Here is a 14,047-nt window from a genome sequence, read left to right on the forward strand (position 1 = left end):
GCCTAAAGCTGCAGAGAGGCTAAAGGTTATCTCAAATAAGAGCTGCTTACCTGATTCGTGACCTGAAAAGAAAGCAGAAGAGATAAGGGAGTTAAAAACCCAGTTAGATCCGCGGGCTAAGACCTCCCCCGTTCCCTGCCCCCACGAGCCAACCCTCAGCCCGCGATGCTGAGCCCAAAGCGGCCCCGAGCCCGCTCCCCTCCGCCATCCTCCCTCCCTCCCGACAGCAGGCAGGCAGGCAGCCCACTCGCGCACATGGTAGCTCCCCCACCACCCCCGCGCCGGGCACTCACGTCGGGGTTGGCCTCCAGGGGCAACCAGCGATGGGGCTCCATGGCGGTGGCGGCGCGGCGGCTCCTGGTACCGGCACTGGGCTCAGCCTGGCAGCACGGCTCTGACAGCGCCTCACACCGCCTCGCCTCAGCCCTGACCCGGGACCGCACCACCGAGACGCGCGAGAAAGGGGGAGAGGGGGAGTGGGGCGGAAAAGAAACGAACCCTCAGAGCCTCCACGCACACTTTTCCACTCCTGCGGAGCGGCGGGCGGAGGCGACATCACGGCGACGAACGCCTTCCCCCTGGACGCTGCCGGGCAACGATGGCCCGAAGGTTTCCCCCTCCCCACCCTCTTGGCTCCCTCCCCGGCAATGGACTCTCCCAGACAGACAGGTGGTGCCTCGGCCGCTCCGCCCCGCGCTTGCTCCCAACCGTCGGGACTGGAGCGGTGCGCAGGAGCGGCTGGGGAGGCCCCCACGGCCCCGGCCCGCGGGAAAGTACACCCATGGGAACGGGACGGGTCACGCAGTGAGACGGGACAAAGGGATTCAGTGGCAGTGAGCTGCCTCCACGTCGCCTGAGAAGAGTTCTGTAAGTGTGGCATCAAGGACAGGGGTGGCGAGGTCCACGTATGATCTGCTGAAAATTAATGTGAGGTGTGTTAAACCCAATTAAAAATCGCATTTCTCTTCTAAAGCTTCAAATCCCCTTATGCTGTCCCATCTCAGGAGCATAAACATACCATTTCTTGGCTACCATCAAGCACACTGTAATGTATACATATCATACACAGTGTGTATACATTTTATATATATACATAGCAGATGTAGTGTTATGCCTTCTTTCAAGTTAATTCAGAAAAACTAAAAATGGAAGCAACATTTTTTGACCTCCACCCTCCTCAACTGCTGCCCACCGCTCCCTACAGACACCAGCTGAGCTATGCAGCCCCTTGCAGCGCTCTCGTGCGGCCCTGCATTTTCAGATGGGGACACTGGGACGAGGGTTTTGTAGGAGGCCCTGAGCTGGACCTCCAGGCCTGCCCAGCACGTGGCCAGAGAGACCCGGGGCAGAGGGAAGCAGGTTGTTGAGCGTGCATCTTCGTCTAGGGTGAGCAGAGAGGCTGCAGGAAAGATAGAAACTGTGCCAGTTTATAGGCAAATCAGAGTCCCAGGAGAGAAAGGAGGAGTATAATATGAGCAAATGGTGTTTCTAGGTTCAGTAGAGATGGCAGTACCACAGTCCCAGGGAGCCGGAAAGGCCAAGTGCTGGGAGTACCCTACAGTTGAGGGCCCAGGCACTGGAGAAACCTCATTAGCAGATTTCTCCCATCTGCCTGAAGCTTTCTGAAGAACTCAGAGTACTTCTTTAGAGAGTGTTGCTGCAAATCACGCCCCATTCTGTAAATGTCAAGTCTGTGAAATGGAGTAAATTACCTAATGATGTTTTTATGTTATTCTACCCACTGTAATCACTTAGCAAGACTACGGTGATGTTACATGCCTGTGCCTGAAGCTTCTGTATTGACCTATCAACAACACTGTAGCCTATCTCTTCAGCGATCCAGTCTACTTGTAGCTCATGAGATTTGTCTTCTAGTTTCTAGACCAAGTGTCTCCTCCTAAGTTCTCAGTCCTCACCCAGCTAAAAGATGGGCCTGTACTGTCAGTCCACCAGCACAGTCCCCATCTACCTTCCTCTGCCCCAAAAAGCTTTGTACAGCACACTTAGGGGAGGCACAATTTTCTAAAGATACACAGTTTAATTCTGAGGATGGGCAGACAAGCTGAAATCATTACATACTTCACATTCTGTTTCAAATTCAAAGAACTAAATGCATGTTTACATGTTGATGAAAATAACCCCAAAATAACTCCAAATTTCAGCAAATGGGCCTGTAATTACCAAACCGCCAAGATATTCAACTTCACATCTATCTCTACATCTTGGAGAATGAAATGTAACATAACGAATATTAGTCATAGCGCTAAAGGCACTACTAAGAGACCTGATGAAATTGTAATATAAAATAATATGTAAAGTTTTCTAGATAGCAGTGTAATAGAGTTACCCAAGTTAAGAACAAAGAGATTGTTAAGCCACCACCTTGCTATGGGAGACAGATCTTACCAGTGTGTTTTGATAATCATGAGGTCATAAAAACACATACTACTCAAAAACATTTGCACACTTAATTAGATACTTTGAAAGGGAGAGGCCAAGATCAGACAAGCCATAAATGTATAAAGCTCATAAACACACACCATGTTCCATAGTAATTACCCTTTTCCTGAAATATACTCTAAATTCTTTCATTAACATTTATTGAAAACATGTAATTTTAAACTAGCCAGCACTAGTGCATGACAAGTTATGTTTTACTACTGTCACAGTCTTACAATAGATCTGATATTGTAACATTACAATATATAAAAAGCTAAAAGTAAATGTAAAACTGATTACTACAGAAATCTAGGAATATTTGCTATTTTAAAATGGTGAAACTGGTGAAGGATCAGTTGTTGTTTTAGGGCTCCAGCCACACTCCAAACTTAATTCAGTTAAATTCTGTATGACAATCTTATTGAACATGGTTCTAGCTGTAGTTTTACAAAAAATGGCTATTTTACCATAAAATTGAAGACACAGTTTATCTACATAAATCATCCATGAACTGCACAGTTTATTTGCAGGTGTACTGGCTGATTCCACAATCCACCTGTACAAAGTATGGTCACTCTATGTATCTGCACTAAGTTCAATATACTTTATGTGCTGCAGGCACACAGAACAGTGCATGATTTATGTACCTAAGACTTTAAGAAAGAGCACCAAGAAAACCCTGATGCCTGTTAGCAACAAACTAAACTCAGTAAACAACTTGTTGCACAAACCAGGTGTGACTTGAAACCAACATTTCCAAAAGCCTTCCCAGTTCATTCTCACGCTAGCGCCATTTCCTAGGCCATCGCTAGCGTGAGCACTAGCACAGGGGCCTGCAGCCAGGAGCGTACTGCCAGCCTGAGGCAAAGCACGGGTAGGCCCTGGCCTACGAGGCCCTGAGCCACCGTCCAGAGGTAACCTTTTCCACTCGACGGCTGCAGACCCGACAGTCTCTTAAAACGCAGTCCTAGTTTCACTTGTAACTATTTAAGAAGCGATTTACTTCCAGAAGGACCAAAAAAAACCCGCCCCTCCCGCACCCTACGGGCCTCACACCCATCCAGCGCCCGAGCGGAAAGTGCAGGCCGGCACGCGCAGGCTCTGCCCTCCCCTGGGGAGAAGAGCGCATGCTCCCTGCCCGGCAGCCAATCAGAACGGGGCCGCTGGCGCTGCCTCGCTCCGGTATCGCCCGCAGCCAATCAGGGTGGCGGGCGCTGTGTGGCGGAAGCCGGGCCTCGGCGGGAGCGTGGCGCCATGGCCGCCGGTTCTGCGGTGGTGCTCGCGCGGGCGTTGGAGGCGTTGGGTGAGGGGACAGGGAGGGGATCCCGGTGTCGGGGTGGAGGGGAGCTGAGGAGTAGCTGGGCTCCCCCCGCCACGGCCCGCAGGGTGGGGTGTGCAGGGGAGCGCGGCCGGCCGGGGGTTGCAGGTGCTCTCTGCTCCTCAGGGCTTAGCCGAGGGGCCATCCCGCGGAGCCACCTCACCCAGGGCCCGGGCAAGCTGTTCCCGGTGGGTGCTGGCGAAGGGTTGTGGTGGGCCAGTGGGAGTCTTCCCGGCCTGATGCGGGTCGCTTGGGGCCTTGGCCGCCGGGAGGAGGCTTGGGTGTAGCAGCGTAGTCTAGGGAGAGCAGCGGTCCTGTGCCTCTGGTGCCAGCGGGCAGCTCGGCACGCCCGGCTTCCCGGGACTCGGTGCGGATGCTGTTCCACAGGGTCGAGGGAGTTACTCAGGGCTGTCAAACTATGCAGTTGCGTAGACACAGTCTCTGGGACTCTGAAGGCTTATGGAATCGCTCCTATTAGACTTTACTTGGGATGCTGAGTAGGTTATGTTAACGTAATTCAGGACAAACTCCCTAAAAGAAAGCTTTGTTTTTAAGGTAAATGCATGCATGATTACCTAGGAATTCGTCAGAAAGCGATTAGATTTATTACTATAACACTTTAAGAATTTGCATGTGATCACTGCTGCTTGTGTTTTTCAGATGTTGGTGGTGCAGCAGATAAGATTAATTTAATACCTCAAGACTTTTTTGCAGAACTGGTAAGTAGGGCAATAAATGGGATGTGGAAGGACTTCTGGCACTCTTTGATTCTAGGAAATCTTTTTGTTTAAGTTCTTCTGGTTTTTGTCTGTTGCAGAGGGAATCTTATGTACACAGTAGCTTAGATTTACATGACTTATGAAATGGACCAGTCCTGCTAAGAGCAATGGGATTGCTTTAAATTTCTGGTTTTATCACAGAAGATTTTTAAAAATGTATTTTTGCCTTTCATCTAAATGAGATAATAAGCTAGCTTGTTTAGAAAACGTTCAGCTTATGTACTGTAGTGTGCACTTGAACATGACTGTTCAATTAGTAAGAAAATCGTGTGTTAAGTAGGAATAGGTAGTGAAGTAGTAACTAAAAGTCTTAAGTGAGTTTATTTCTTTTTCTTGGATTTGATATGATTTTAAAATCAGTCATTTCAATGACTTTAGTCTTCACTCTGCATTTAAAGCATCCTCCTGTTGTATATTTTTGCATTAATTTGCAGTTTTATTTTTTGTTTTGTAATCTCCCAAGTATTCAAACTAGCTTTGTCTTGTATATTAAAATATGCATTGTTTTCAAACTTACTTTCTTTACAGTGTGAACAAATTATTCAACATCTGAACCATAAGATCCCAGGTGTAAATACAGCTGAACTGTGTCAGGTAAGTTTGGGTACTAGCACTTACAAGCAAGTATATTATCTGTATATGCTGTAAAGGATAGATTCCCCAAGTCATTTTTTTTGTGTGTGTGCATGTGTATATACACGAAGAGGTTTTTATTAATGCATAATTTATTATTTGTAATTGTTTGAATATTTTGTTTCTAGAGAATGCAAACATCTGGGATTGAGATTAATGTTGGTGACCTGGCGAAAATAGCTAACATTGTTTCCTTTTTATTTAGGTAAGCACAAAATAATTTACTTTGCCTCATGTCTTTTTTCGCTCCACCCCAAATTAATAGCAGTATTAAAAAGTGACATCAAATGTTGGTATAAAAGGAGCTGATTTAAGAAAAGGGCAAAAGTTTATAACTCTCAGTACACAAAAAGGAACTTCTGAGCTTAGTTAATGTTACTAAAAAAACGTGGTTCCTTTGTACAGTCTTACTTTTTGTTGTAAAAAAAACTAAAAAAGGAAAATTTTCTAAGGTGCTGTCTGGAAGCTTTTGGAACTACTGGCAAAATAAAAGGAAAATAAGCTTAGTTCTAAAGCCTTTGCCTTTGCCTGGAAGAAGTGTGTTCTGAAATCATCTTGTTTCTTAGAGATTAGAAACCAGCATTTGTGCCTGTTTGAAGGGCGCACAGTTTTATAATGCTGAACTCTGCTGTGATAAAGGTAGAGTTTTTAGGTAGTATTTTCAGCTGTTGTTTTGCTGTAATTTTTTCTATTTTCAGAAAGATAAAATTTTCACGATCTTGCTTGTTCATTTATAACTAGTATCTAAACATTTTATGTAACATGAATATGACTGAAGAAAATGTACCAGGAGAAATTTAACATACTACTTTTTCCTCTATAAAATATAAAGCCTTAAATTATATTAGACCATGCTACTTGGAGGACCAACTCTTTTTTTTTTATTACTGTCTCTTTGAGAGGACCTACATGAACAAACCTAGGGTGGGATTTTTTTTTTTAACCTGTTTCTGTAGAGGAAATCGAGTGGCAATTTTCCTCTAGACTTGCTGCCTTTTCAGTTGCGTGTTTATTGCATCATTCGACTCCTGTTAGTACCAATTATACTATTACCTAGAGGTCTTTACTTGCCTTTTGGTGATATTTAAATTACCTCTCCTAAAAATTTAATTAAATTGTCTTGTTTCTGAAGTAATAATATTGTTTAACTGCTCTATGCACACATCTTTTCACTGAATTATGCCTTTTTTCAGTTGCAACAGCACTTGGAGGTTGTGACTATTTTTGTCTTAACATTGCATCTTGTGCAAGCCTAGCAAAGTTTGGTCTGCATATTAAGCCCCATTAAAAGTCAAGTTATGTTGTTTTTTGTATGTGGATCCAAAAGATTAGTAAAATATTTTGGAAAAAAAAATCCCACAGGCTGCCTAATTATTGTGAAGTACATAGACACATAAAGCAGAAATAAAGAATTGCCTATTTGGGGTGAAGTGAGGAATTTTATTAAATTCTTGGAGAATGAAATTGATGCAGTGTTCTTTGGATACACCTACAGCACAGCAGCCAGAAACAATCTCTCTACGGAAGAACTCGTCACCACCTTGGGCAATGCAGTCAGCACGCTGCCAAAACATGCAGTTCAAGTTATTCGTCATGTATGGAATGAGAAGGGCAAATCCATTAGTGTGTCAGAAGATGCAAGAAATATGGCCACAGTGGGGCAGGTAACTAAATGAGAGAGTGCAGCTGAGCTAACTATTAACTTTTCAGAAATGTCAGTGCTTCTTTGTGTGTGTTGTGTTGTCAAGCACACGGTGGTATCTTGACTGCCGAAAGCTTTCCTATATATATGTTGCCAAATGTCTACCCAGATAAAGAATCGCATACAGTAAAGGTTGTCTAAATGCTGAATGGTTTTCTAATATTATTGTTTGAATGATAAAATCACATTTCATGCCTTTTAAAATTAGTGCTTCCTAGTACTATTAGGGAAGGTGAGTGGCAGTCAGTGTGGCAGACAATTGTATTAGCAGTTTATGTAAATCTGTTTTAAATGTAATTTGAATTTACTTTAGAGTTGATAACACCAGCACTTGATTGTTTTATTGTCTCCCTGATCTTTTAAAAAAGTTTAAACTTACTTTCTGTCGATTTCCAGCATTCCTTTTTTCCTTTTTGAAAAATAACATAGAGTGTATTTGCATTTCAAGATTATTTTTTTTTAACAATAGTTTAAAAGATTATGGAATTAGGAAAAAAAAAATCTTTGTCTGAAGCTTGATAGTAAGCTTCTGAAGGCTATTTCTTTATTCAACAGTTCTGCCTATCATAAAAGGCTAAAAACGGTAACTTACCTACCTGATGTATTTATGATGTACTTTATCTAACATACAGTTACAAAATGCCTTAATTTTTTCCATTATTGCTATTACAAAATTTTTGTGCCACTGTCTGAGGTTTTCCTCGTGTTTCCACTTGATTTAGAAACTTCTAAAAAAACTACAAAAGCACAAATACCAGGTGAACTCTGTGGCTCAAGCTCCTCTTAATAGAACTCTAAATAGACTGTACTTGACTGTTGAGAGTACTTGAAAAAGGAAAACAGATTAAGTGAAGTAACTTACTGAATTGTTTATTTTTTCACTATTGAAAGGAAGGACAGTTGATTTTTGTATTGACAATAATATCTGAATGTGTATGTTTGTTTCCCATTTGGATGTGAGCTCTAGATGTCCTTTATTGTCTGTAAATCATCCATTCAACAGAATAGCAATGGTAGGCTAGATCTCTTTCTTTAACACTGTTTCCAATTATTTTCTTCTTCATAGTTTGTAGATATTAAATGGAAACTGGGAGTTGCGATGAGCTCTGACACCTGCAGGTCTCTGAAGTATCCTTATGTTACAGTGACGCTAAAAGTGGCAGACCCTTCAGGACAAATAACAGACAAGTCTTTCGAAATGACGATCCCACAGTTCAAGGTCTGTAATCAGTGTTACTTGATTCAGTCTCTTAAAAACAACAGTGACATTGTTGTGAAGGAGCAGCTGTATACCTTGATGCATACGTTCATGTTGCTTATTTATGAATAGTCATTCAGAGATGAAGCATGAATTATTTAAAGCACTGAAGCGAAATACTTATTTCATAGCATTTAGTTCTACATCACTATCAAAAATGTTAATTTAGCAGTAATTAATCTGTTCTCTTAGAAATAAGCTAATAACTGAAGACGTAAAGACTTTTGGATCTTTCTTGTCAGCTGTCACTCTGCCTTATTAAAAATGGATGGAATATTCTAAATCTATGGAACTGTTCCCCAGCCTCAAAGTCTAAAACTTGGGTTAAGCCTAACATTTGCTAATGATTAGGAATGGAGATCAGTCTGCTTTGTCACCACTGGCTCTTACCTGCTATGTCTTCATCTATGAACTTATGTAACTTTGTTTACTTCTGCATAGATGTGGCACTTCTGTTGTCATTCCTGTTTAAAGGGCAAATACATCGCTTAAAGTATTGTACAAGCTTTACAAATAAATCCTTGGAATTGGATTGGCAAGAATTCAAGAAGGATATTCTGAATCCTTAGGTGTTGTAAAATGTATTCATTCTGGTTGAAACCTTTTTAATAATGTGCTCTTCAACTACTACAAGAAATGAATGCTATGCTTGAGAAGCCTGGATTATTTCAGATGGGAATAGAAACATTTGTGTGAGAAGGTCTTTTGGTGGGGTTTTTTTGGTTGTGGTGTGAGAGCTACTTTGTATTTTTCTTTCATAACACGTTCTCCTATTAATAGTCAAACCCGTGTAAATAAGGCATGATGCATGTAGATTTAATAGTGAATGTGCCCAAATGCCAACCAGCCCACAAAAAGAAAAGCAGAAACTTTCAGTTTAAGCCGCATATTGTAACTGGAGGAAAGAGGGAGTGTGAGAAACATGAATTGTGATTTTTTTTGTTTGTTTGTTTGTTTTGTTTTGTTTTTTTGTCTAACATGCTAGTTTGAACTACAGTTTGAGCTTTGCTTCAAGCAACTGAAATTTATCTTGACTCTTGCTTTTTAGAACTTCTTCAGACAGTTCAAGGAAATGGCAGCTGTTCTTGAAACAGTTTGAAGAGAATTCTTTTATTTACACTGAATTTCGGACAGAAATAGATAAGTAAACTTTCTGTTCTGCACAGGGAATAAAGTGCCGTTGTTTGGCAAGGTATGTATCCTTGTCTTTTTGACAGGTATTTGTCAGCATCATCCTTGCATTGCTATGAAGATTTCTTCGCTTTTGAATACTTGAAGCTAACTCTGCAGTGTTTGTGAAAATATGTTCAGCTTTATTCATCCTGGTAGACAGAAGATCAGGATGTGTACGGAGAAGCATCACTGTAGACTTCCTAATATCCAAGAGTAAGAAACTACACATTTAACTATGGAGTGCAGAAAGGCACCTGAAAATGTTGACTGAGAAGATACGGAGAGAACTGGAAATCCCGTGTTAACGCTTTTGTCTGTAAAACTGAGATGCACTTGGACTCAACTATATTAATATAAGGAGTATATGAAGTTACACATAACAAGCATACAGTTATTCTTGAAGAATAGCAATGACAAGTAGTTAGTTGCAGGTATTTGCAGACCTGGCTTCCAGTCTTCTTTTAGTAACTGGAGAATGTACTTGTCCTAACAGCTTGTTTATTGCAAATACTTATTTCCTACCACCTAGTCTTATAAAAACTGAGTTAATGCATTAAGCTTTTCTGGAGACCCAAATTTATTCTTTGAAATGAAGCCCAGAGGCTGATTTTAAATAAAAGCAGAAAGGTGAATTTAATTCAAAAGCATTTTAATATATTTTTGCCTTTACATTTAATCCAACTCTAATCTGTGACACTCTGCTTGATGTTTTGATCAGCAGTCTGCTTTCTAATTAAATTAAAATATTGATGTAGTTGCCTCACTTCAAGCTCTGAACTAGAAAATTCAAGACGAAACTTGAAAATTCAGGCTGGAGTGTTAGCCAAGCACATCAGAGAAAGGACCACACTAGAAGTCAGCAAGATTTCTTTGCTGCTTGTATTGTGTGGCAGGAGTCCACTGGACTTTGTTGTGCACACTCGCTCTCAGAGAATGTCCTAACCAGCAAAATTTTTACTTTGATTCTGAAGAATGGGGTCATTTCCAAAGGGATAGTGATAAATCCAGTGTGTTTGCATGCTCTTTTTTTTTTTTTCCCCCTTGAGTTTTCCATAAACAAAACACAAACTGCAAATGTAGTGTGACAATACTGTTGCATTTCAAGATGTGGTGGTATAGTAGAGCTAATAAAACTAAAGAGAGACAATTCCTACTGATAAGCAGACTGAAGTTTATGCTGCAACTTCAGAATGGTAAGAGACCAAGAACCAGTTTTGCTGGGACAGATCCTCAAGTGAGAACACTTACCTTTCTAACCCACTTACATTTTTTTTTCTGTTATTAAGTTTTTTAGAAGCTGTCTGAAAGTCATTGATACTGGTTATCCCTGCCTTTTTGTGTCATGAAAATAACTGCAGCACATTGTGCATGCTGCATACTGCAATCCTTCTAATAGATACACCCCCGCTCTTTGGACATTATGCATGGTGCATAAAAACAGTACTTGGAGTTGCTTAGAAGCCCAAATAAGTGAAACAGTGTTGGCTTTAACAAAAGATAGTAAAAGTTTTGTGCTGTGGCCGTTGATCTGGATGATACTTCCTTTGTGCTGCTGAAGCCTGAGGTGTTTGCTTTGTGACTGGGGAGAGCAGATTGCTCTTTTCTGGGGCCTCAATGGAATGTCACAAAATGGTCTCAGGAACAGACTTCCTGTTTGCCTTTTCCCTTGTCTGTGTGCAAGGGCTCAGGGCTGAACATAGTGCAAAAAATCCTCTGTGTCTGTGGAAAAGTGATGTGAGCAGCTGATGATTTTTTTTTTTTTTTTTTTTTTTTTTTTTAATTTGCAGAAGTTGGAGTGTAAGGCTGCCAAGTGTACTGGAAAACATTGTCATGCTTTGGCCTAGTGAATTAATTGGTTTACATCAGTGCAAGAGTTCCAGAAGAGGAATACTTTTTTAGTAAAGCTGGAGCCTTACAAATACTTCCCATTTCTTCTAATGCACTTAAGTTCTTCATATAGCTGGAAATATTTGTGCCTTCATTAGAACTAGGTGGAAAAGAAGATTTAATTAATCATGTCTTAACTTCTAGAAACAATTTAGTAGGTGCTGAAGGTAATGAGGAAACTTTCAGTTACCATTTTTGCTGAGTCCATCAACAAGAGGAGAAAGCAGCCTTTAAAAAGTCTAACTTACACTTTGTTGAGTCATACATTCTAGAAATATTAATGAATATTTTTGAAACGTCCCTGGCTGGAAGATGCCTGGACACGTATGCTATACCACTTTACTGTTTGAGAATTTTCAGAGGTGTTTATGGACATCTAGGAGATGTGATTAAAAGTTGGCTATGTACTCAGACTTCTGAGATTTGTCCTGATTGCTATCAGCAGTAATTCCTATACTGAGTAATGGAAGAATTAAGTACTTTATTGGAGAAAAAAAAAAAAACAACCAACAAAACCAACTGAAAACTTAACAGTGTGCAGGGTAGCAATATTAACATGTTCAAACAAGCTGTTGAATTGTTTGTCTATATGTGCAGAAACCAGATCTTTCAAAGAGAATCAGGAGTCCTTGCGTGTTCCTAATTCTACTTGTTGATAAGAATTGTATAACACGAATATTTTTGTAAGTCCACAGTCAATAAACATATAGGTAAAAACATACGATAAAAATGGTCTGTATTTTGTTTTAGGCCTACTGCATGAATGTCTGTCTCATAAATACTATAATGGGTAAAGTTCAGGCCTAGACTGACAAAACTTCTTTGCTTATTAAATTAGGATGAAGTTCAGACATATGCCATCTCTCTCTGTGATGGGGTACCAAGGAGCTGAGACTTGCAGGCTGCAAGGAATATTTGTTTCAATTACAGCTAGACAAAATGTATTGAACTAGGAAAAGACAGAGGACATATGAGACTAGTGACATTTTGCAGGAAATTGCATTCAACTGGTTTTCTTTTGTTAACTCTATTTATGAAACAAGTAAACAATTTTTCTTTCCAACATTTGCCTGGAACAGAACAAGAGGAAGATGGGGGGGGGAAAAGGGTCTTACACCGTAAACAAACCCAAAGGAGGGAATAATGAAGTGATCTCCTGGCAGTGACTGTTGTTGTCATCACGTTACTTTTTTTTTTTTTTTTTTTGGCATTAGTTTCAAAACACCAGCTCAGTTTCAGAAAGCTATTTTGTCGAAAAAGGGAGAAAGACCCACTGAAAGAGTGCACAAATGGCTGTAGTCATGTCTGTGCGCTAGTGCTTTATATTATCTAGCTTCTGCACACTTTGGCCTAGTCACGGTCAAAGTAAAAGCTTGTCTCTCTTCCTGCTTACACAAAATTGTACTGCCTTTCTTTAACCACGTTTTAAAGGTATGTAACCTTCTTCACTGTGAGCCCATCCCCCTTTATTTTCTACCTTCCTGTTTTCAAACCTTTGCACTCTGAACACCTGAAGATACATTAGCTTTTAAAAATTAAAAACAAAGATGATAAATGGGGGAGATGAAGAATGTTGTTTCTTCCTGTTTGCCATGTCTTATTTGAATGTTTTACTACCCTCCTAACTGTGGGTATAAAGAGAGGGTAATTTCCACTCTTCTGCAAAGGCATGCAGTGTTTTTCTGTTTAGCCTATGCTGGTACTAGAATAATACACAGAAGTGCCTGAGTCATTTAATCTACCTGCAGCAAAAAACGCCCCGTCTCTGAAGACCATTTGCACAGGGGAAGGGACTTAAAATTCAGCAGCCTCTATCCTATCCAGTAGCCTGTGGTCAATCATTTCCCAGACAGATTTTTAGTAAAATGTTATATCCCTGTTGGCTGGGCTGCTAGCTTACGGGCACTCACTCGACTAGGAGGTTGGATCTGTGCAAGCCAGGACGTGACATAACGAGTGCCTCGACCTGGGTTGAGCTGGTGCGGTATGCTGCTACAGTCTTCCCTTCCTGAGGCTTGGTCACCTCATAAAAAAATGGATTTGCTTGTCACTGTGCAATTTTGGCCAAATGTTTCCTTCTGCTTTTATTGTACAGCACTGTCCACGCATACTCACCCAGCTCCACTCTTGGTGCTTGAGTTGCTTAAGCGCATGAGGAAGTATCCATGTTAGAGGGATGATGCTCAGCACTCCTCATACTCACTTCTGGATGCTTTGAAAGACTTCCTGACTCTTGTTTCCAAGGCTTTGCTGATGGAAGGTGGAGAAATGACCTGCCTTTTGAACTGGACATCTCTTAATTATTTATGACTTTGTGTCACTGAGAAAGTAAGGAAGCTGAGATTGCTGATCTTCTCTGTGAAGGCTAGTTTTAGTGTTTCTGGGTTTTCTCTTCCCTGTACTGCATTTGGCTAATCCTCCTATGGCTAATTACAGTCTAGCTGCCCTAACTTGAGAACCATTTCTGTTCAATGTGTGTTGGTGCCATATGTTAGTGTTTACATTACAGATTGTTATATTTATAAATTGGAAATTTCAGTGTCAGTTTTGTACTTCACATACTGAGCTTTGGAACTGTAAGCTTTAATATACATATTAAAAAAGAAGGAAAATTCTATTATTTCATACAATAAATATCTGTGCTATTATAGTATTTTAAGAAGACTGTCATAGCATCGGTCACCAGGTGGCACTGCTAGATATAGTCTTGATACATGGTAATCCTTTGAGAGCATGTCTGACAATGGGATAAGGACTTCTGGTTTTCTGCCCTGTGTGGCTTGTCTCTGAAACTGTACATCATGTCACCATAACTTCCATCCTACTTCTTACATTGTAGGGAAATACTCTTCTGAGTT

The 14,047-nt window shown here is 40.9% G+C and overlaps 2 protein-coding genes across 7 annotated transcripts in view; one reads left to right on the forward strand and one right to left on the reverse strand.

The window, feature by feature from the left end:
• Positions 1 to 573, reverse strand: part of UCHL3 (ubiquitin C-terminal hydrolase L3) — a 44,832-nt gene extending 44,259 nt beyond the window's left edge. Inside the window, 3 exon segments of the mRNA XM_074859496.1 lie at positions 51 to 62; positions 294 to 389; positions 392 to 573. Coding sequence (XP_074715597.1) covers positions 51 to 62; positions 294 to 389; positions 392 to 556 — 273 coding nt within the window. The 5' untranslated portion in view covers positions 557 to 573.
• Positions 574 to 727: 154 nt separating this feature from the next.
• Positions 728 to 11,910, forward strand: COMMD6 (COMM domain containing 6). Of its 6 annotated transcripts, XR_012627626.1 has the most exons (8): positions 3,652 to 3,742; positions 4,418 to 4,476; positions 5,065 to 5,130; positions 5,298 to 5,374; positions 6,665 to 6,833; positions 7,938 to 8,090; positions 9,178 to 9,733; positions 11,090 to 11,910. XR_012627626.1 is itself a non-coding variant. In XM_074859499.1 (7 exons), exons 4-7 carry the CDS (start codon positions 5,301 to 5,303, stop codon positions 9,226 to 9,228), a joined length of 447 nt encoding a protein of 148 aa, XP_074715600.1. In that variant the 5' UTR covers positions 728 to 867; positions 4,418 to 4,476; positions 5,065 to 5,130; positions 5,298 to 5,300; the 3' UTR covers positions 9,229 to 11,910. The 6 variants fall into 6 exon arrangements, 5 of the variants coding, with proteins under 5 accessions (XP_074715600.1, XP_074715601.1, XP_074715599.1 ...); XM_074859499.1 differs by lacking the exon at positions 3,652 to 3,742 and adding an exon at positions 728 to 867 and having other exon boundaries at positions 9,178 to 11,910; XM_074859500.1 differs by lacking the exon at positions 3,652 to 3,742 and adding an exon at positions 897 to 932 and having other exon boundaries at positions 9,178 to 11,910.
• Positions 11,911 to 14,047: the final 2,137 nt, after the last annotated feature.

This window comes from Strix uralensis, chromosome 2 (genome assembly GCF_047716275.1).
Source record: "Strix uralensis isolate ZFMK-TIS-50842 chromosome 2, bStrUra1, whole genome shotgun sequence".
NCBI classification, from domain to species: domain Eukaryota; kingdom Metazoa; phylum Chordata; class Aves; order Strigiformes; family Strigidae; genus Strix; species Strix uralensis.